The sequence below is a fragment of the Hylobates moloch genome, unplaced genomic scaffold (assembly GCF_009828535.3).
Source record: "Hylobates moloch isolate HMO894 unplaced genomic scaffold, HMol_V3 SCAFFOLD_15, whole genome shotgun sequence".
NCBI lineage: Eukaryota > Metazoa > Chordata > Mammalia > Primates > Hylobatidae > Hylobates > Hylobates moloch.
The window spans coordinates 77856497-77880779 of record NW_026652290.1 but is presented as its reverse complement, the minus strand read 5'-3'; the positions used below and the strand labels follow the sequence as shown (position 1 = coordinate 77880779).

Genomic DNA, 24283 nt, shown 5'->3' with positions numbered 1-24283 from the left:
GTGAATATGTTTCTGGAGGGAATTTTTTAAGTAGTAGAAGAAATAAATAAGGGAAAGATACATAGATCTCATTCATTAATTCAACACATTTTTTCAGCACTATATGAGGTAGTGGGCATTGATAAATAAGGCAGACAACAGTTCCTTCTTTCACGGGACTACATTCCAGAAGATGATGACAAATTACCTAATTTGATGACACAGACATTTTAGATTTTAAACTTCTGTATAAATAAAATACAAGCAAAAGGAAAAATCCCTGAAAAACTTCAACAAATATAAGCGCTGATATCTCTTAACTATATAGAGTTTAAACAAATCAACAGAAAAGAATACTAAAACTCCACCCAATAGATAACTGGCCAAAGACCATAACCAGAAAGTGTACAGGAAGGGCCACAAGCAACTGTTTAATAAACACTAATTAGAATGCATAGCCATAAATCAATCAAACATATTAAAACAACTAATGTGTTAAAAACCGTATTAAAACAACAATCATATTAAAACAAATCAAACCTATTAAAACATTTTTAAACTATCAAATTAATGAATATTTTAAAAATAACGATAAACAAGACATACAAATTTGGTGAAATGAGTATGCTCTTGATTGCTGAAGGTCTGTCAAAATTTATCAACAACATGTATATAATCTCTAGTAAATCCCATTTGTGACAATCCATAGAAAGTGATGCCCAAATTTAGGCCGGGTGCGGTGCCTCACACCTGGAATCCCAGCACTTTGGGAGGCCGAGGCGGGTGGATCACGAGGTCAAGAGATCAAGACCATCCTGGCCAACATGGTGAAACCCCATCTCTACTGAAAGTACAAAAAATTAGCCAGGCGTGGTGGCGGGCACCGGTAGTCCCAGCTACTCAGGAGGCTGAGGCAGGAGAATGGCGTAAACCCGGGAGGCAGAGCTTGCAGTGAGCCGAGATCACACCACTGCACTCCAGCCTGGGCGACAAAGCAAGACTCGTCTCAAAAAAAAACAAAAGCAAAAACAAAAGTGATGCCCAAATTTAGAAAAGACTATGCATTGAGCCGAGTGTGGTGGCTCATGCCTGTAATCCAAGCACTAAGGGAGGCAGAGGCAGGAGGATAGCTTAAGCCCAGGTGTTCAAGACCTGTTTGGCCTTTCGGCCGGAACCGCCATCTTCCAGTAATTCACCAAAATGACAAACACAAAGGGAAAGAGGAGTGGCACCCGATATATGTTCTCTAGGCCTTTTAGAAAACATGGAGTTGTTCCTTTGGCCACGTATATGCGAATCTCTAAGAAAGGTGATATTGTAGACATCAAGGGAATGGGTACTGTTCAAAAAGGAATGCCCCACAAGTGTTACCATGGCAAAACTGGAAGAGTCTACAGTGTTCCCCAGCGTGCTGTTGGCATTGTTGCAAACAAACAAGTTAAGGGCAAGATTCTTGCCAAGAGAATTAATGTGTGTATTGAGCACATTAAGCACTCTAAGAGCCGAGATAGCTTCCTGAAACACGTGAAGGAAAATGATCAGAAAAAGAAAGAAGCCAAAGAGAAAGGTACCTGGGTTCAACTAAAGCACCAGCCTGCTCCACCCAGAGAAGCGCACTTTGTGAGAACCAATGGGAAGGAGCATGAGCTGCTGGAACCTATTCCCTATGAATTCGTGGCATAATAGGTGTTAAAAAATAAATAAATAAAGGACCTCTGGGCTGTAAAAAAAAAAAAAAAAAAAAGACCTGTTTGGACAATATAGCAAGACCCAAAAAACATAAAAATAAGCCAGGTGCAATGGCTCATACCTGTAATCCCAGCACTTTGGAAGGCTGAGGTGGGCAGATCGCTTGAGGTCCGAAGTTCGAGACCAGCCTGGCCAACATGGTGAAATCCCGTCTCTACTGAAAATACAAAAAAATTAGCCAGGCATGGTGGTGGGCGCCTAAAATCTCAGCTACTCCGGATGTTGAGGCAAGAGAATAACTTGGACCCAGGAGGCAGAGGTTGCAGTGAGCCTAGATCACATGACTGCACTCCAGCCTGGGCAACACAGCAAGACTCTGTCTCAAAAATAAAATAAAGTAAAATAATAAAAATAAAAGACTATGCATCGTCTTATCACAACATTCGTTTTTTATCTGAGCATTGAGTACCAATGTTCTTGCATGACAAAGTTGTGTATGTAATCAAAAGTTACAACACAAATTATCCAATGAACTGACCACTTATAAAACTATATTCTATTCAAATATCCCTCCCTGCAGACAGGTTCATGTCTTTGTGAGTTAGTTTCACTCCCTCATTCTTAAACGATCATCCAAAAACACATTTTTTTTTTTTTTAAGACAGAATCTTGCTCTGTCACCCAGGCTGGAGTGCAGTGGTACGATCTTGGCTCACTGAAACCTCCACCTTCTGGGTTCAAGCAATTCTTCTGCCTCAGCATTCTAAGTAGCTGGGACTACAGGCATGCTCCACCATGCCCAGCTAATTTTGGCATTTTTAGTAGAGACAGGGTCTCACCATGTTGCCCAGGCTGGTCTCAAACTCCTGACCTCAAGTGATCCGCCTGCCTTGGCTGCCCAAAGTTCTGCAATTATAAGCGTAAGCCACCATGCCTGGCCTATTTCTTTTCTTGTACAGCCTTTTGTTTTACCTGGAGTCAATTAGTGCCTCTTTTTTTTTTTCCACTTGCACATTTTGCTACATATATGTTCTTCATTTTTCCCCATCATATCAGCTGTTCTTGTGCCCCTTTTTCTTTCAAAACATTCCTTCTAGAGTTTCCTATTTTTTTTTTCTATTATATTGATTGGTTTCTCTTTCAGCTTGCTGCACAGTGGTCAACCTGGGACATTTCTTCACTACTCCTCTCCCAGACTGTATCTACTTTCTCCTGGGTCCCATGCCTTCCTCTTTCTGGATCTGCTCCTTTGTTTTGCTGTATTTATCACCAGTGGCATCTTTTAAAATGGTATTTGGGAGGTAATTTTTTATGAGTTTTTGCATGTTGAAAGTCTTTGTTTTCACAATTCATTGTTAGTTTGGCTAAATATAGAATCCTAAGTTGAAAATAATGTTCCTGTTCTCATCTTTCTGAGAATGCTAATTGTATTTTTAAAAATCTTCCCCTTCTATTCCCAGAGTTCTATTTTCAACCAGGTTTCCATCCTTCTGTCTGTTTATCTCCATCTTCTCTTGTTCACGTTAAAGGAGGTTTTTGTTTTTTTTTTTGAGATGGAGTCTCGCTGTGTCACCCAGGCTGGAGTGCAATGACGCGATCTCGGCTCACTGCAACCTCTGCCTCTTGGGTTCAAGCGATTCTCCTGTCTCAGCCTTCCTAGTTGCTAGGATTACAGGGCACGCTGCCATGCCTGACTAATTTTTTGTATTTTTATTAGAGACAGGGTTTCACTGTGTTCCCCAGGCTAGTCTTGAACTCCTGAGCTCAGGCAATCCACCTGCCTCGGGCTTCCAAATTGCTAGGATTACAGGTGTGAGCCACCAGGCCCAACCTAAAGGCTTTTCTTACTTGCATAGTAGAAACTCTGGGTATGTGGCTAGGATATGTTGAGATCAGACAAGTGAATGGCAAATCCAGTCTTTTTCCTAGGGTTCCCTAAGTGTTGGGATATAGTGTTCTTTCCTCTGGGTTCATTGAGTTTTTCCAGAGGATAAACTCCACCAATCTTTTGCCCAAGGGACCTATGTCCAGTGGCTGGCCTATGCTATGGTTTGAATGCGTCCCCTCCAAAATTCAGGCATTGTCAACGTGACAGTATTCAGAGGTGTGGCCTTTAAGAGGTGATTAGGCCCCTAGGGCTCCCTGCAGATCTGAGAAATAGAAGGATATTCAAATTGCACAAAACAACGGTTTATCCCACATAAACAGGAGCTCCATTTATTTAACATTCATTGTTGTAGAGTTTCTCTGAAACTATTCTATTTCACATTTATGTCAAAATTGCTCAGCTTATAAGAATCAACAGACTTATGTATTTTACAAGTTAAACATCTGTGAAAATTCCCAACATAGCAACTCTGTAAATTTTATTTTTTCTTATTTTGTAGAAGGTTTTACGGAATTATCTTAAGGCTACTGTCTAAAAGCATAGGACACATGTTCCATGACATAAGTGGCACACTGTCTCACATTTCTCCCTCTTTTCAGTTCCTTTTCTTTCTCTCAGATACCCTAATTCTTGTCTCATTTATGTTCCTGGGAGCATGGCGGAGAAGGGGAGAGAATCTGATAGGTCACTAATGCCTTAGTATGAACTTGATCAATATTTTCCTCCTTTTGGGAGCTTTTGCATTTAGAAGAGGACATGTGAAAAGACAAAATCCTCCACAAAACATTTCTCAACAGTTAAATCAAGGGTGGTATATGTCAACTCTTGGGCTCTCATATCAAAATCCCTACCTGTAGAGTTTCAGGCATTGCTGCAGTGAGTGAGAAAGATATAAATACAAATTTCCCTTCCTGGGTCCCTCAACTAATGAATACCTTATGGAAAGGCTCTTGGACCCAAAAGCTGAGAGGACACCTAGCACTTTGGTTTATTTGATTTTTGCTTAGGATGTAGGCTCCAAGAAATGGGTATGGGCGCCCCTTGCCTTAACCAAGCTTTCTCTTCACCCATGCCCTCTTCTCCTTCCTCTGCCTAGGGTTGGGCACTTGCTGGGAAGCTTATCAAGCAAATGTATTGGAAAGTTTTGGAGGTGGCTGTTGGAAGAAAGAAGATGCGTGTGGTTTTTTTTTGTTTTTGTTTTCTTGAAAAGGACTTTTGCTCTTGTTGCCCAGGCCAGAGTGCAAAGGCAAGATCTCAGCTCACTGCAACCTCCTCCTCCTGGGTTCAAGCGATTCTCCTGCCTCAGCCTCCCGAGTAGCTGGGATTACAGGCATGCACCACCACGCCCGGCTAATTTTGTATTTTTAGTAGAGATGGAGTTTCTTCATGTTGGTCAGGCTGGTCTTGAACTCCTGACCTCAGGTGATCTGCCTGCCTTGGCCTCCTAAAGTGCTGGGATAACAGGCATGAGCCACCATGCCCGGCCCAACAGATAATGTTAAATTGAGTCATCAGTGTCTAATTTGGGGTGCCATGTTTCAAGTTCTGCATGTAAACCCATTTGTTCCCACATTAGCCAGACACACACCTTGTGAATCATAGACTCTAATTTAATATGTATAAGTTTGTGTGTGCTTGCATGTAGACACATTGGTTGGATAACTGACCTTAGACTATCCCTGCCCTGTTGAAGCACAAAGAGAGCATTGATAGTTAGCCAGGCGTGGTGGCGGGCGCCTGTAGTCCCAGCTACTCGGAAGGCTGAGGCAGGAGAATGGCGTGAACCTAGGAGGCAGAGCTTGCAGTGAGCTGAGATTGCGCCACTGCACTCCAGCCTGGGCGACAGAGTGAGACTCCGTCTCGAAAAAAAAAAAAGGAGAACATTGATAAAATGTCTCACTTGCCTTTGTATCAACAATGCCTACTTGGCATAGGGTGTCACACACATAAGCATCCAAAATGATTTCTGGAACAGATGAAAGAACTTGCATATGAACTCATTCTACTGCAAAGGGGTCAAGTGGGGAAATCTGGCCTTATGATCAAGCCTCAGTTATCAGGGGGAAGCACAACATATATATATATATTAGAGATAGCACAACATTAGATAGATAGATAGATAGATAGATAGATAGATAGATAGATAGATAGATAGATTGATTGATTGATTGATTTAAAATAGAGATGAGGTCTTGCTATGTTGCCCAGGCTGGTCTTGAACTCCTGGTCTCAAGGGGTCCTCCTGCCTTGGCCTCCCAGCATGTTGGGATTATAGGGTTGAGCCACTGCACCTGGTCTGACAGCGTAATATTGACTACTTGGCTTTAGGTTTTAAGCAAGTTGCTTAAGTCAGGGTCCCCAACCCCCAGGCTTCATAGCAGGAGATGAGGGGTGGCGAGCAAGGGAGTGAAGTTTCATCTGTATTTATAGCCACTCTCCATCACTCGAATTACTGCCTGAGCTCCGGCTCCTATCAGATCAGCGGCAGCATTAGATTCTCATAGGAGCGGGAACCTATTGTGAACTGCACATGCCAGGGATCTAGGTTGTGCATTGCTTATGAGAATCTAATGCCTGGTGATCTGTCACTGTCTCCCATCACCCCCAGATGGGACTGTCTAGTTGCAGGAAAACAAGCTCAGGGCTCCCTCTGATTCTACATTATGGTGAGTTGTATAATTATTTCATTATATATTACAATGTAATCATAATAGAAATAAGGTGCACAATAATGTAATGCACTTGAATCATCCCGAAACCATTCCCCATTCCAACCCTGGTCCATGGAAAAACTGTCTTCTGTGAAACCAGTCCCTGGTGCCAAAAAGGTTGGGGAACCGCTGCACTAAGTGGTAAGACAGCTCAAAGCCCAGGTTTTGAGGTCACCAAAAACTAAGCCCTGACTCTATCTCTTAATAATTGTGTGACCTTGAGCAATTAATGGCCACTTCCTGACCTGTCAAATAGAGATGATAAATTAATACTATCTCCCCAAGTTATGAGGATTACATGAGACAGTCTATGTCAGTCACTGAACATTGCACCTGGCGCCAGAAGACACTAAATGGATGGTAGTCAAGATCATTATCAAAGTTAACCCTAATAGATGCTGTAGTTGATTTATAAAGTTTCTTCCAGTTTTAACAATCCTTCACACTTCCATAACTGTGATGCTAATTTTTAGAACAATTAAACTGAATGATAAAATCGACCAAATGAGTTTTCGTATAAAAGCTGAATGGCACATTATAATGTCCTAAGGATTACAGCATTTATCACAAGAAGGTTTGAGACATTGCTCTCTTAGCAAACATTGCTTCTTTATCACACCCATACTGCACGCCACCATCTCCCACTGCTGGGATCAAAAGAGTTTCCTCTGCAGTTCACAGGTTTGTGGATCTAAACCAAATCCACAAGTCGGCTCTGGGAATGCATGTTTAAGACAGACATGAATCACAGCCCTGGGCTGTTACTTTGCCTTGGAACATTTTCCATAAAACTATTCTTTTTACTTTTTCAAAGGACAGGATGTTCCAAATCAGTGAATCACTTTTATTTATAAAATGGAATGGATGAGGTGATATCAGTAAAAGTGGCAGAGTAAGCATCTCCCAAAATCTCCTCCATAAAAGCAATAGAACAATGGCAGAAATGGTCAGAATCAACTACCTTCTGCTATTTCACATACCAAGTAGATTGTCCTGCCTGAATTATTTTTCAGTTGCTCTGTACTAATAGTAAACAAATCATTATTAACTCACAGCCTTCATTTAAAGCATGCATTTCAAAGGAAATACAATATCATGCAGTGGAGAAAAAACTTGGCGTACTAACTGCTTGCTTCCAAAGCCAACTGAACACATGCATTTATCTCCATTCTTTTCCCATCAAATAAAAAAGACGTAACTTCGTTGTAGAACAGACTAGGGGCTGCTCACCCAGTGCAGTAAGACCAGATACCTAAAGTGAGGTTTGTAGTGGTAAAAGGGAAGGCATTTATTTCCAGGGCACCAAGCAAGGAGGACCAGACAGCTAACGTTTAAGTCCTGACCTCCGCAGTGGCTTGCACGTAAGAATTTTTAAGGGTAGGGCTAAATGTGAGGAAAGCAGACATTACAGGCAAAATTGTTAATTATATATGGAGGTTATACACTGGTTTTATTTAGCCTAAAAGGGTGAGATTGCTTGAAGCAAGGGCTTACAGGTCATAGGTACATTTAAAGATTTTCTGATTTGCAGTCGGATAAAAAAAGAGAGGCTTGGTTTAAAAATGTGGGGCCAGGCCAGGGGCAGTGGCTCATGCCTGTAATCCCCAGCACTTTGGGAGGCTAAGGTGGGTGGATCACTTGAGGTCAGGAGGTCAAAATCAGCTTGGGCAATATGGTGAAACCCCTTTCTACTAAAAATACAAAAATTGGCTGGGTGTGGTGGCCCACACCTGTAATCCCAGCTACTAGGGAGGCTGAGGCAGGAGAATTGCTTGAACTGGGGAGGTGGAGGTTGCAGTGAGCCGAGATTGTGCCACTGCACTCCAACCTGGGCGACAGAGTGAGACTCTCTCTCAAAAAAACACAAAAAAACAAAAAACAAACAAAAAAACTGGGGACAAGCAGAAAAGAATGTTAGCTCTGGCTTGTGGGTGTGACTTTTTCCAGGTCACACCTGGAAGAAATTTAGAATAAGAATGTGGTCCCAGCTATTCAGGAGGCTGAGGCAGGAGAATTGAGTGAACCTGGGAGGCAGAACGTGCAGTGAGCTGAGATCACGCCACGGCACTCCAGCCTGGGCGAAAGAGCAAGACTCCGTCTCAAAAAAAAAAAAAAAGAATGTGGTTAGAGTTTAGTCCCAGTTCCCCCTTATTTGACATCTATGGACCAGGCACATCCATTTGGTGGGGGTCCAGGTTTCAGTCATATGTTAAGATGTCATAGGGGTAGCAAACATCCTGTGATTTTAGTGTTCTTGGCTATTGTTTTTAGCTACTGTTATCTTTTTGTTGTTAAGTTATTTACTTCTCAAGGCTAGCTATTAATAGGTATCTGAAAAATTTTTTGAAGGAATTTAAAATATAAAAAACATTAATGTTTGGTGGGGCATCCAGGTCCCTAAGAGGGGGTTCCTGTTCTATCTCACTCTACTCCCCCAACACACAACTATACATACACATACACAAAGAGCCAAGACAGAGACAACAGTCAACATGAGAGAATGACATATTTTTGGAAGATGTGAAGCAGTTTGGAGGAATAGTAGCTGACCTGGCAGTGTAGAGAAGGCAGAAGCCTAAATCCTTGCAGAGGACTTGCCAAGGAGCAGTGAGCTGATTTGCTCCACAGAACACAAGGAAAGCTGGGGAATTTAAGGCATCGGGCACCTGTGAGGTGGGGGTGGGGGTAGATCTGAAAGCAGAAGGTCTGGTTGAATATTTTTACTTCAGGTCCGTCTCCCCTCACCCCTAGCTGTCAGGCAACTCCCCTTCCCATATCTCTACAGGAGTCAGGGAGTTTAGTTCTGAGGAGACTGCACCACAGATCTGGACTCAGGAGCCCCAAGCACTGTGAGGATGTGGGCCTTTACTGAAAACTGGAATTAAGTGAACTTCAACACACTGAATGATGAGACCACAGGCCCCTCCCTCCACTCAGCTCCCAGAACACTGACAGCTGGCTTAAACCCCAGGCAGTAAGCTGATGAGTCGTTTTGAATCAACTGACGTATCCTAGAAAAAAGACCTACAGATACAGATATTTATGGGCTATCAAAGGAAAAGCCAGGTCCTTATCCCACTCATCCAGTATGAAACCCACCTGGAGATAATCCCCACCTGTATTCATTCACTATGGCTGCTCTAACAAATTACTACAAATTCGGTGTCTTAAACAAACACATTTATTCTCTCATAGTTCTAGGGTCTGAAGGCTGAATCAGTTTCACTGGGCTAAAATTACATGTCAGCAGGGCCATGCTCCCTCCAGAGGATCTAAGGGAGAAGCTGTTCCTTACCTCGTTCAGCTTCTAGTGGCTGCCAGCATTTCTTGACTTGTAGCTGCACCACTGTAGTCTTTGCTTCTATATTTGAATTGCCCTCTCCGTGTGTGTGTGTGTGTGTGTGTGTGTGTGTGTGTGTGTGTGTGTAATCTCATTCTGCCCCCACCCTGGAGTACAGGATAATCTCCCTATCCCAAAATCCTTAACCACATCTGCAAAATCTCTGCCATATAAGGTAACATCCATAGATTCCAGGCATTAGGACATAGACGTATCTTTGGGGACTATAATTTAGCCTTCTATACCACCCACATACAGAGAGCTTTCAATCAGCCTTTTAGTCTCTCACACACTTAAATGTTAGTGAGATCAAAAGATTTTTCACCTTTACTGGATATCTGAATTTCTTATTTATGAATTGTCTATTTATGTCCTTTATCTGTTTTACTTTTCAGTTGTTTTTCCTATAGATTGTTATGATAATTTTATAGATAATGCTATTAATCCTTTATCTGTTAGGAATGTTGAAAATACTTTTCCTAGTCTGCATTTGCCTATTTTGTTTGCAGTTTTTTTTCTGCTATACAAAACATTTTTAATGTTATATAATCAAATCTAGTATTTCTTTTCCTTTGAAATTTCTTCCTTTGCTATTATCTCAGAAAGTTTGCTTATCTTTAGATATATACTAATATATTTTCTCCTGGTTTAATGGCTTCAAAAGTATCTAATTCTTTAATCAATATGAAATTTATTTTAATGTGTGCTATGAAGTGAGAATCTAACACCTTTTCCAAGTTATTTAATAAGTTACCTAACATATCTTTTCCTTTCTCTACTGACTTGTCATACCATCTTTATCAAATATAAAAATCTTGTATTAATATATTCTAGGATCTGTTTCTGAGCTCTGTTCAGTTATCTCAATTTTTTTTTTTTTTTTTTTTGCAGATGTTTGCTATGTGGTCTTTTTTGATCCTGAGTTTATAACTACAAATAAATAATTATAGTGCATCAAACTATCCCAAAACAATTTTATATTTTATTTGTTTTTTTGTTGTTGTTGTTGTTTGTTTTGTTTTTGTTTTTGTTTTTGCTTTTGAGTCTGAGTCTCACTCTATTGCCCAGGCTGGAGAGCAGTGGTGTGATCTTGGCTCACTGCAAACTCTGCCTCCTGGGTTCAAGTGATTCTCGTACCTCAGCCTCCTGAGTAGCTGGGATTAGAGGCGCATGCCACCACACCCAGCTAATTTTTGTATTTTTAGTAGAGACGGGGTTTCACCATGTTGGCCAGGCTGGTCTCAAACTCCTGACCTCAAATGATCTGCCTGCCTCAGCCTTCCAAAGTGCTGGGACTACTGGCGTGAGCCACTGTGCCCAGCCAATTTTATATTTTCTTATTCTTTCAGATGATTTATATAATTTTTTTTTTTGACATCCTACTGATTAGCTACTTATCTAAAGGAGTTCATTTTTTATCATAACTCATGGTCATGCATTTGGAAATATTTAGAAATAGAAAAGCATTTTCATATCTTTAAAAGGAAAGAAACAGAGAGGTGCTTCCTTTTTGTTAATACCATGATCTATTGAATATCTCTAGCGATTTAATTAATTAATTCACCAAATACTATGTGCCAGTCACTTGCCTAGGTGCTAGGTATACAGGAAAGAAATCCCTGCCTTCATAAGCTTACATTCTAGTGAGGGGGAAAGATAAAAACAGAGTAGATACATTTTAAAAGGTATTGTGTCTGACAGTTATGAATGCTATGAAGTAAAAAATAAGCCAAGGAAGGGGACAGCAAGTTTGAATAGGTGACTTGGGAAGACCTTCCTGAGAAAGCGGTATTTCAGTCAAGACCTAAAGAAAGTAAAGGAGCCGAACATTTTCTTCTACAACTTGCCACAAACTGGCTACTCATTTCTCGTATATCTTCAGATATACTTTATGTATATCTTAAGTCAATTGCATTAATCCTTCAGAGCTTATCTACTATGATGAGCAAAATGTTAATCTTACTATAGCAAAAGGATTCATAGTATATTTTATTTTGAAAAATGTTTATGGCTACATAGTAGGTATATATATTTATGGAGTACCTGAGATATTTTGATACAAGCATACAATGTGTAATAGTAACATCAGGATAAATGGGGTATCCATCACCTTAAGGATTTATCATTTCTTTATGTTACAAACATGCCAATTATACTCTTATTTTTATTTTATTTATTTATTTATTTATTTTTTTGAGATGGAGTCTCACTCTGTTGCCCAGTCTGTAGTACAGTGGCGCGATCTCAGCTCACTACAACCTCTGCCTCCCAGGTTCTAGCGATTCTCCTGCCTCAGCCTCCTGAGTAGCTGGGATTACAAGCGCATGCCACCACAGCTGGCTGATTTTTGTATTTTTAGTAGAGATGGGGCTTCACCATGTTGGCCAGGCTGGTAGGCTGGTCTTGAACCCCTGACCTCAAATGATCCGCCTGCTTTGGCCTCCCAAAGTGCTGGGATTACAGGTGTGAGCCAACGTGCCCAGTCAATTTTTAAATGTACAATAAATTATTGTTGACTATAATCACCTGTTGTGCTATCAAATACTAGATCTTATTCATTCTATCTAACTATATCTTTGTATCCATTAACCATCTCCACTTCCCCTTTCCCCATCCTCCACTACCCTTCTTAGTCTCTGGTATCCATCCTTCTACTCTCTATCTGCATGAGTTTGATTGTTTTATTAATAAATTTTAGCTCCTACAAATACATGAGAACATGCAAAGTTTGCCTTTCTGTGCATGGCTTATTTCACTTAACATAATGACCTCCAGTTCTGTCCATGTTATTGCAAATAGCAGGACCTCATTATTTTTTATGGCTGTGTAGTACTTCGTTGTGTATATGTACCACATTTTCTTTATCCATTCATCTGCTACTGTACACTAAGGTTGCTTCCAAATCTTGGTTATTGTGAACAGTGTGCTGCAACAAACACCAGATACCTCTTCAATATACTGATTTCTTTTCTTTTGGGTATATACCCAGCAGTGAGATTGCTGGATCATATGGTAGCTCTATGTTTACTTTCTTGAGGAACCTTTGTACTGTTCTTCATGGTGGCTGTACTAATTTACATTCCCACCAACAGTGTACAAGGGTTCCCTTTCCTCCACATCCTCGCCAGCATTCACTATTGCCTGTATTTTGTATATAAGTCACTTAAACTAGGATGCAATGATATCTCATTGTAGTTTAGATTTGCATTTCTCTGATGATTAATGATGTTGAGCACCGTTTTATACACCTGTTGGCCATTTGTATGTCTTCTTTTGAGAAATTTCTATTCAGATCTTTTGCCTATTTTTTAAACAAATTATTAGGTTTTTTCCTACTGAGGTTGGGCACGGTGGCTCATGCCTGTAATTCTAGTGCTTTGGGAGGCCAAGGTGGGCAGCTCACTTGACCCCAGGAGTTCAAGACCAGCCTGGGCAACATGGCAAGACCCCATTTCTACAAAAAATACAAAAATTTGCTGGATGTGGTGGCATGCACCTGTAATCCCAGCTACTTGGGGGGCTGAGGGGAAGGATTGCTCACACTAGGGAGGTCGAGGTTGCAGTGAGCTGTGTTTGCATCACTGCACTTCAGCCTGGGTGAAAAAGCAAGACCCTGTCTCAAACAAAAGACCTTTTTCGTATTGAGTTGTTTGAGCTCTTTATACATTATGGTTATTAATCCTTTGTCAGATGGACAGTTTGCGAATATTGTCCCCCATTATGTGGGTCATCTCTTCACTTTGTTGATTGTTTCCTTTGTTGTGCAGAAACTTTTCAACTTGATATGATCCCATTTATACATTTTTGCTTTGGTTGCCTGTGCTTGTGGGAAATCACTCAAGAAATCTTTGCCCAGACCAATGTCCTGGAGTTTCCTCAATGTTTTGTTTTGATAGTTTCATAGTTTGAGGTCTTCAATTTAAGTTTTTGTTTTTTATTTTAAACTAGAGATAGGGTCTCCCTATATTGCCCAGGCTGGTCTCGAATTCCTGGGCTCAAGGGATCCTCCTGCTTTGGCCTCCCAAAGTGCTAGGATTACAGACATGAGCCACCATACCCAGCCAGATTTAAGTCTTTAATCCATTTTGATTTGATTTTTGTAAAATGGCAAGAGATAGGTTCTAGTTTTATTCGTCTTCATGTGGATATCCAGTTTTCCTTGCACCATTTATTGAAGAGACTGTCCTTTCCCCAATGTGTATTCTTGGCACCTGTGTCAAAAATGAGTTCACTGTAGATATATGGATTTATTTCTGGGTTCTCTATTCTGTTCCATTGGTCTATGTGTCGTTTTTATGCTACTACCATACTGTTTTTGCTACAACCGCTCTGTAGTATAATTTGAAGTCAGGTAATATGATTCAGTTTTGTTCATTTTGCTCAGGATGACTTTGGCTATTCTGGGTCTTTTGTGGTTCCATGTTAAGTTTTAGGGTTCTTTTTTCTTTCCTTCCTCTTCTTTCTCCTCTTTCTCCTCTTCCTCTTTTTCTTCTTTATTCTTTCTCTCCTTCTCCTTCTTCTTCTTCAGACAGGGTCTTGTTCTGTTGCCCAGGCTGGACTGCAGTGGCACACACATGGCTCACTGCAGCCTCGACCTCCTGGGCTCAAGTGATCCTCCCACCTCAGCCTCCCTGAGTAGCTGGGACCACAGGTGCATGCCATCATGCCCAGCTAATTTTTAAATTTTTTTGTAGAGATGGAGTCTCTCTATGTTGTCTAGGCTGATCTTGAACTCCTGAACTCAAGCAATCCTCCTGCCTCAGCCTCCCAAAGTGCTGAGATTATAGGCATGAGCCACTGCACCGGGCCTCAGATGATTTCTTGTTGCTCATTAATGTCCTTTCCTTTCAGAATGTGAAGAACTCCTTTTAGCATTTCTCGTAGGACAGGTCTGGTGTTGAAATGCCTTAGCTTTGGTTGTCTGGGAAAGTATTTGTCCTTCACATTTTAAGGATTTTTTACTGAATATACTATTCCAGGATAAGTTTTTTTCTTTTGGCACTTTAAATATGTCATGCCACTCACCCCTGGTCTGTAAGGTTTCCACTGAGAAGTCTGCTGCCAGATGTATTGGTGCTCCATTGTATGTTATTTACTTCTTTCCTCTTGTGCTTTAGGATCCTTTCTTTGTCCTTGATTTTTGGGAGTTTGATTATTAAATGTCTTGAGGTGGTCTTATTTGGGTTAAATATGCTTAGTGTTCTATAACCTTCTTGTACTTCAATACTTCTATTTTTCTCTAGGTTTGGAACGGTCCCTGTTATTATCCCTTTGAATAAACTTTCTACTTCAATCTCTCTCTCTCTCTCTCTTTAAGGCCAATAACTCTTAGATTTGCCGTTTTGAGGCTATTTTATAGATTTTGTAAGCGTGCTTCATTCTTTTTTCTTTTGTCTCCTTTGACTGTATTTTCAAATAGCTTGTCTTCAAGCTCACTAATTCTTTTTTTTTTTTTTTTTTGAGACAGAGTCTCACTCTGTCACCCAGGCTGGAGTGCAGCAGCACAATCTTGGCTCACTGCAAGCTCCACCTCCCAGGTTCAAGCGATTCTCATGCCTCAGTCTCTCAAGTAGCTGGGATTACAGGTGTGCACCACCACACCCAGATAATTTTTGTATTTTTAGCAGAGACGAGCTTTTGCCATGTTGGCCAGACTGGTCTTGAATTCCTGGCCTCAAGCCGTCTGCCTGCCTCAGCCTCCCAAAGTGCTGGGATTACAGGCATGAGCCACTGCACCCCATCCAAGCTCACAAATTTTTTCTTCTGTTTGATCAGTTCTGCTACTGGGAGACTCCTATGTATTCTTCAGTACGTCAATTGAATTTTTCAGCTCCAGAGTATCTGCTTGATTTTTTAAAATTATTTTGATTTGTTTGCTAAATTTATCTGATAGAATTCTGAATTCTTTCTCTGTGTCATCTTAAATTTTGTTGCACTTTGTCAAAACAGCTATTTTGAGGTCTCTGTCTGAAAGATCACATATCTGTGTCACTCTGGGATTGGTCACTGGTGCTTTAATTAGTTCAATTGGTGAGGTTGTGTTTTACTAGATGGTCTTGATACTTGTATATGTTTGCCGATGTCTGGGCATTGTAGAGTTAGGTGTTTATTGTAGTCTTCGCAGCTGGTCTTGTTTGTACCTGTCCTTCTTGGAAAGGCTTTCCAAGTATTCAAAGGGAATTAAGTGCTGTAATCTGTCTTTGGTCACTGTAGCTGTGTCTGCATTAGAGGGCACCCCAAGCCTAGTAATTGCTGTGATTCTGGTAGACTTGTAGAAGTACTGCCTTGGTAGTCTTGGATAAGATCTGAGAGAGTTCCCTGGATTACCAGGCAGAGACTGGTTCTCTTCCCTTCCCTTCCCCCAAACAAACGAAGTCTTTCTTTGTGCTGAGATACCTAAAGCTGAGGGAGGGGTGACACAAGCACCTCTATGGCCAATATCCCTGGGACTGCACTGGGTCAGAGCCAAAGCCAGCATGGTACTGGGTCTCACCCAAGGCCTGCAGTAACTACTGCCTAGCTACTGCCCATGTTCACTCAAGGCCCAAAGGCTCTTCCCTTCAAGGCAGCATGCGCCCCCTGGGCCCAGTGCAGATCAGAAATGCCATCTGGGAGCCAGGGCCTGGAGTCAGGAAACTTAGGAATTTATTTGGTATTCCATTCTACTGCAGCTAAGCTGGCACCCAAGCCAAAAGACAAAGTTCTTCCACTCTTCCCTCCCCTCTCCTCAAGCAGAAGGAATCTCTCTATGGCCACAACCACCCAGGCCTGTAGCAAGTACTGCCTGGATACCACTAATGTTCACTCAAGGCTCTTCAGTCAGCTTGTGGGGAATGCTGCCAGGCCTGGGTCTCTCCCTTCAGGGCAGTGGGCTCCCCTCTGGCCCAGTGGGAGTCCAGAAATGCCATCCAGGAGCCAAGGCCTGCAATTGGGAACCCCAGGATCCTGCTTGGTGCTCTACTTCACTGTGGCCGAACTGGTACCCAAGCTGCAAGACAAAATCCCCTTTACTCCTCCCTCTCCTTTCCTCAAGCAGGAGTCTCTCCCTGTGACCACTGTAGCTGGGAAAGTGCTGGATCACACCTGAAGCAGCACAGCACTGTCTGGCTAAGGCCTGCAGTGAGTGTTGTCTGGCCACTGCTGGGGTTTATTCAAAGCCCAAGGGCTCTTTCGTCAGTAGGTGATGAATCTTGCCAGAACTGGGTCCTTCTCTTTAAGGCAGTGGATTCTCTTCCAGCCAGAGACGTGTCTAGAAATGTTGTCTGGGTGCTAGGGCCTGGTATGGGGGCCTCAGGACTCTGCCTGAGGTGCCCTATTCTGCTGTGGCTGAGCTAGTATCCAGATTGCAAGACAAGTCCTCTTTAGTTTCCCCTCTCCTCCTCTCAAGCAAAAGGCCTCTCTCTTGAAGCTGCAAGCTGTGCTGCCTGGGGCTGGGGGATGGCTGCTACAAGCACTGCCTTGGCTGCCCCAGCTGGTGTCTCACTAGGTCTTGTGTACCCTAAGTCCACTGCCTCTGAGCCCAGCAGAGCACCTGAACTTGCCCAGGAATGGCAGTCCTTGTGGCCTAGACTGCCTTTCAAGCTTATTTAGGACCTCAGAGCACTTCAGCCCACAGTGGTAGGGAGAGCTGGAACTCAATATCGAACAGCTGGGATGGGCAATTCCTGGCTGGCTAGTCTAAATGCTCCCTCCACGGGCACTAGCTGAATTCTGTCCTGTGTTGCTTTCCCTGTGACAGGCAGCACTGTGGTCCTGTGCAAAGTCTCACCATCACAGCATTCCCTCTTCCCCAAGGGCAGATTCTCTCTTTATGCCACATGGCTGCTGCCAGGGGATGGGGAAGGGTAGTGTCAACAATTCAAGACTGTCTTTTCTACCCTACCCTCTTCAGTGCCTCTTTCCTTGATACAATGTTAAAACCTGGTATTGCGATCCCACACCTGCTTTTTGGTTCTTGTAGAGGTGTTTTCTTGTGTGGATAATTGTTCAGTTTGGTGTTCCTGCTAGGGGGAATGATCACTGGAGGATTCTATTTGGCCGTCTTGTTCTACTCCAGAAAGCACAGCATATTTTAAACACCAAATTCATGATGAGTTAACTGTCTACATTATACTTACGGGAATAAAATAGGTTGTTGGGAATCTTTGAACTGTTGAGCGAAATACACAGCTCCTATATTTTAAAATAAAAAAGAAAAGTGATTTTCTAAATCTATTTTTTAAAGATCTTTGTTAACTTATTCCCTACCTTTCATTAAATATTTTAAAATGTTGATCTGCATATGAGGTGCATAAATGAGGTTTAAAAGCCAGGAGTATTGGCATGTATGTATGTAAACAGAAAGGCAGTGTATTTAATAAGTATATAATTACCTGGAAGCATATTTGGGAACTGGTGCAGGAAGCACGTTGTATTGCCCCGGAGAAAGCTGAACTGACTGCACAGAATGGAAAAGGACACCAATAGATTAATAGAGGTTGTAAACTCACTTCGTTATCTGTCATTCGTAATCTTTTATTTTATGACCATACAACATTGGATAATTCCTTCTTTAATAGTGGAAAAGGAAAAGGTACATTTCCAAAGGTGGAGGAGCTTCAAAACATTTAACATATATTCGGTCTTCATGGTGAATTTTATAGACAACATGCCTGAGATGCTCATAGGAAAATGTCAAATTGATCACATTTTTTCTTTTTGAGATGGAGTCTCGTTCTGTCACCCAGGCTGGAGTGCAGTGGTGTGATTTCGGCTCACTGCAGCCTCCACCTCCCCGGTTCAAGCAATTCTCTGCCTCACCCTCCTGAGTAGCTGGGATTACAGGTGCACACCACCACGCCCAGCTAATTTTTGTATTTTTAGTAGAGACAGGGTTTCACCATGTTGGCCAAGCTGGTCTTGAACTCCCGGCTTCAAGTGATCCACCTGCCTCAGCCTCCCAAAGTGCTGGGATTACAGGCATGAACCACCGCACCCAGCCACATTTTTTTTTCTTTTTTTGAGATAGATTCTCTGTTATCCAGGCTGGAGTGCAATGGCATGAACATAATTCACTGCAGCCTCAAACTCCTGGGCTCAAGTGCTCCTCCCACCTCCACATCCCAAGTAGCTGAGACTTCAGGTGTGTGCCACTGCACCCAGCTACTTTTTTATTTTTTGCAGACAGGATCTCACTATGTTGCCCGGGCTGGTCTTGAACTCCTGGGCTCAAGCAATCCTCCTGCCTCAGCCTCCCAAAGTGCTGGGATTACAGGTGTGAGCCACTGTACCTGACCTGATCACATCTTATTTTTATTTATTTATTTAGAGACAAAGTCTCGCTCTGTTGCCCATGGTGGAGTGCAGTGGCATGATCACAGCTCACTGAAGCCTCGACGTCCCAGGCTGAAGTGATCCTCCCACCTCAGTCTCCCAAATAGCTGGGAACACAGATGCACACCACCATACCTGGCTAATTTTCTTGGTTTTAATAGAGACAAAGTCTCGCTATGTTGCCCAGGCTAGTCTCAAACACCTGAGCTCAAGCAATCCACCCAGTTTGGCCTCCCAAAGTGCTGGGATTACAGATGTGAGCCACTATGTCCAGCAGTGATCACACTTTAAATATTCTAGATTCAACAAATCAATTCATCCATTTAGTGAGCCTGCTCTGGGGTAAAGCACAGCACTAGTAGTAGGGAATACAGTGGTTAAAAGAGCTACGGTCCCTGACCAGCAGGAGTGAGAGGCACCTACAGAAACAATCCTAACATAAACCACTGTCATCAGTGCTAAAAGACAGATTGAAGATATGGGGGTAGGAAGAGATTAAATCCAACTGGGTGACCTCAAGATGACAAAGATGATGAGATTTGAGGGAGGCTTTTAAGAAAGGCAGGACTTCCCCAAGGAGCTCAAGCAAGGGTCTTCCAAGAAAGAGGGGCCTCACATCTAACACTATTTCCATCAGGAAATTGTTGCAAACAACCTGGGTGGCTCCATTGCCCCTGGGTCTAGAGACATTAGCCCAAAGGTATGATATGAGAATGTCAGGAACTGGTTAAAATAGACAGGAGAGGCTTAATGCCTGTAATCCCAACACTTTGGGAGGCCGAGGCAGGTGGATTGCTTGAGGTCAGAAGTTTGAGATCCGCCTGACCAACATGGCGAAACTCTGTCTCTACTAAACATACAACAATTAGCCAGGCATGGTGGTGGGCACCTGTAATCCCAGCTACTTGGGAAGCTGAGGCACAAGAATCACTTGAACCTGGGAGGCGGGGGTTGCAGTGAGCCAAGATCGTGCCACTGGACTCCAGCCTGGGCAACAGAGCAAGACTCACTCTGAAAAAAAAAAAAAAAAAAAGGAAGATATGTGAAGGAAGGGAGGGAAAGAAGAAAGGAAAATGAGAAGCCAGGAGGAGAAGATCACCCAGACATCCAGAGCTGGCAGGGAGGAAGGGAAGAGTTATATTATAAAATCCTAGGACCTGAAGTGAATAATCCCCTCCACCCCCTATTATTTTTACATCAGATTTTAAGAAACAATACCGCTTTTGTTAAAAAGGCATCTACCTCCTAGCACTCGCTGGCATATGGAAGTTCACTACTATATTTCACCCTGCAGCTGTCTTTCCCATATTAGTACACAACTTTGATTGCAGAAGCAGCTTTTTGTGGATAGAGTGATGATAACAGTAAATACAAATTTTACGGTGAAATATATGCATTTTCCTGATGCACCTGTGCTGCTTGAGTGCTCACTTGACATCATAAACACCAAGGAAACAAAGGTATTCTTGTGTCATTCTTGTGTCTTATAGAAGCACAGAAACACAATTTAAACGGGGCATTCTTGGGGGCCAGCAATGTCCTATTTCCTGATTCTGATGACAATTACATGGATGTTTGCCTTCTGTTTTTAAAATGTGCATATTTGCTTTATGCTTCTCTCTCTCTCTCTCTCTCTTGCACATACACAGATATAAACAGGAGACGAAAAAAGAAAACTGAAAAGGGGAAAAAAACTCTTAAAGCAGTCATTTATTTATCTATACTGAGCAATCCATGTAAGAGTTCCATAACGAAGTGCTCATGGAAAAACTCTTAGCATTATTCTGGAAATGAATATTGGTTACCTGTAACATCTATATTTGTCCTACTACACTTGGCATTTACCATTCTTTGCTACTTAACATAATTGAAATGGGGCTTTTTTTCATAAAGTCTTGAATAGTCAGCTGCTTTATGTAGGAGACCGTTTTCCTGTGCATTGCTAAACTTGGTTCCATTTTCCTTAGGTCTAATGGTATATATATATGTGTATATATGTATTTCTAATTCCAACATATGCTTCTCAGTTCTTTTTTTTTTTTTTTTTGAGACAGGGTCTTGCTCTGTCACCCAGGCTGGAATGCAGTGGCGCAACCATAACTCACTGCGCTTCAACCTCCCAGGCTCAAGCGATCCTCCTGCCTCAGCCTTCTGACTATCTGGGACTATAGGCATGTGCAACCACACCTAGCTATTTTTTTAAATTATTGTAGAGTTGAGATCTCACTATGTTGCCAGGGCTAGACTCAAACTCTTGGGCTCAAGCAATCCTCCCACCACAGCTTCCCTAAGTGCTGAGATTATAGGTGTGAGCCAACATGCCTGGCCAGTTCTTCATTTTTAAGGCTTACAGAATCTAGACAAGATGCTGGTAAAAAATATCTGATTCTCACTAATTAATGTTTCAATCCATGCTGATTAGGCACTCAAATCTTTTTTTTTTTTTTTTTTTTTTTGGGACTGAGTTTGGCTCTTGTTGCCCAGGCTGGAATGCAATGGCGCAATCTCGGCTCACCGCAACCTCCCGGGTTCAAGTGATTCTCCTGCCTCAGCCTCCTGAGTAGCTGGGATTACAGGCATGCACCACCACGTCCGACTAATTTTGTATTTTTAGTAGAGACAGGGCTTCTCCATGTTGGTCAGGCTGGTCTCGAACTCCGGACCTCAGGTGATCCACCTGCCTTGGCCTCCCAAAGTGCTGGGATTATAGACGTGAGACACCGCGCCCGGCCAGGCACTCAAATCTTATAAGAGTTTGAATGTGGCAGGATGGTATTAGTGTGGATATATAATTCAGTTATGTTGCACCAAACACCATCAATGTCAGAAAACAGAAATAATGTGAAAAAAGCCAACCCTACTTATTAAGCTCTTGGTGTGACTACATATACATATACATATACATATACATATACATATACATATACATATACTTGACTTTATTTAGAACAGTTTTAGGGTCATAGCAAAATTGCAAGGAAAGAGATTTCCATATACCCTTTGCTCCCACACATGCATAACCTCCATTATCATCATCCCACACTAAAAAGTACAGTTGTTACAACTGATGAACCTACATTGACAAATCATTATCACTCAAAGTCCATATGTTACATTAGACCTCACTCTTGGTGTTGTACTTTCAAGGGTTTTGACGAATGTGCAATGACATGTATCCACTATTATAGTATCACAGAGTGGTTTCACTGCCCTAAAAATCCTGTGTTCTCCCTATTTATCCCTCCCTCCCCTCAACCCCTGACAACCACTGATCTTTTTATAGTCTCCATAGTTTTGCCTTTTCCAGAATGTCATAGAGGTGAAATCATACCATATACAGCCTTTTCAGATTGGCTTCTTTCACTTCGTGATATGCATTTATGTTTCCTCCATGTCTTGTTATGGCTTCATAGCTCATTTCTTTTTAGTGCTGAATAATATTCCATTGTCTGGATGTACCACAGTTTATTTATCCATTCATCTACTGAGCAACATCTTTGTTGCTTCCAAATGTGGGCAATTATGAATAAAGCTGCTATAAACATCCATGTGCAGGCTTTTGTGTGGGTGTAAGCTTTCAAGTCCTGTGGGTAAATACTATGGAGCACAACTGCTGGATCTTATGTAACAGTATGTTTAGTTTTTTAAAAAATGGCCAAACTGTCTTCCAAAGTGGCTATACCATTTTGCATTCTCATTAGCAATGAATGAGAGTTCCTGTTGCTCCACATCCTTGCCAGCTTTGATGTTGTCGGTGTTCTGGATTGGGGCCATTTCCTATTTGTGTAGTATCTCATTGTCTTAATTTGCACTTCCCTGATGACATATGATGTGAAAAGTTTTTTCATATGCTTTTTTGACATCTGTATGTCTTCTTTGGAGAGGTGTGTATTAAGGAGTTTGGCCAATTTTTTAATTGAGTTGTTTTCTTATTGCTGGGTTTTCAGAGTTCTTTGTATATTTTGGTTAACAGTTCTTTCTCAGATATATCTTTTGCAAATATATTCTCAGTCAGTCACTTGTGTTTTCATTCTCTTCAGTGTCTTTTGCTGAGCAGAAAATTTTAGTTCCAAAGAAATCCAATTTATTAATTATTTCTTTCATGGATCATGCCTTTGGTGTAGGATCTAAACTCAACATCGTCTAGATTTTCTTATGTTACCTTCTGGAAGTTGTATAGTCTTGCTTTTTACATTTAAGTTTTGTAATCAACTTTGAGTTCATTTTTGTGAAGGGTTTAAGGTCTGTGTCTAGATTCTTTTCCTCTTTTTTATTTTTATTTTGGAGAAGGAGTCTCACTCTGTCACCCAGGCTGGAGTGCAGTGGGGTAATTTCAGCTCACTGCAAGCTGCACCTCCCAGGTTCAAATGATTCTCCTGCCTCAGCCTCCCAAGTAGCTAGGATTACAGGCAGCCGCCACCATGTCTGGCTAATTTTTATATTTTCAGTAGAGATGGGGTTTCACTATTGTGGCCATGCTGGTCTTGAACTCATGACCTCAAGTGATCCATCTGCCTCGGCCTCCCAAAGTGCTAGGATTACAGGCATGAACCACCACACCCAGCCTCTTCTTTTTTTGAATGTGGATATCCAGTTGTTCCAGCACCATTTGTTGAAAAAACTATCTTTTCTTTGTTGTATTGCCTTTGCTCCTTTGTCAAAATTCAGTTGACTATATTTTTGTATGTCTATTTCTGTTTTCTCTATTCTGTTCCATTGATCTATTTGTCTATTCTTTGCCAATATAATACTCTGTTGATTACTGTAGCTTTTAAGTAGGCCTTGAAGTCAGGTAATGTCAGTCCTCTAACGTTGCTATTCTCCTTCATCATTGTGTTGTCTACTCTAGGTTTTTGCCTTTCCATATAAACTTTAGAATGTTTGTTGATAGCGACAAAATAACATTCTCTAATTATTATTGGGATTGCATTGAATTTAAAGATCAAATTGGGAAGAACCGACATCTTGACAATATTGATCTTTCTATCCATGGGAAATCTCTTCATTTATTGAGTTCTTCTTTCTTTTTTTTGTTTTTTTTGAGACAGAGTTTCACTCTCATTGCCCAGGCTGGAGTGCAATGGTGCAATCTCAGCTCAGTGCAACCTCTGCCTCCCAGGTTCAAGCGATTGTCCTGCCTCAGCTTCCCGAGTAGCTGGGATTACAGGCACCTGCCACCATGCCCAGCTAATTTTTTGTAATTTTTAGTAGAGACGGGGTTTCACTATGTTGGCCAGGCTGGTCTCAAACTCCTGACCTCAGGTGATGCACCTACCTTGGCCTCCCAAAGTGCCGGGATTACAGGCGTGAGCCACCATGCCCGGCCAAGTTCTTCTTTGATTTCTTTCATCAGTTTGTTGTTTT

At 41.8% G+C, this 24283-nt stretch overlaps 1 protein-coding gene across 7 annotated transcripts in view; it reads right to left on the bottom strand.

Annotated features, from left to right (window-relative positions):
• STPG4 (sperm-tail PG-rich repeat containing 4) overlaps window positions 1-24283 on the bottom strand; it is a 60980-nt gene that overhangs the window by 17620 nt on the left and 19077 nt on the right. For 4 of the 7 annotated variants that reach the window (XM_058428623.1, XM_058428627.1, XM_058428628.1 and 1 more), the window contains 4 exons: window positions 17980-18044; window positions 17725-17779; window positions 8818-8958; window positions 1790-1882 (listed from right to left, as the gene is read on the bottom strand). In XM_058428623.1, coding sequence (XP_058284606.1) covers window positions 1790-1882; window positions 8818-8958; window positions 17725-17779; window positions 17980-18044 — 354 coding nt within the window. The remainder of the gene's footprint in view (window positions 1-1789; window positions 1883-8817; window positions 8959-17724; window positions 17780-17979; window positions 18045-24283) is intronic. The other 3 variants (XM_058428624.1, XM_058428625.1, XM_032176892.2) reach the window with 3 other exon arrangements.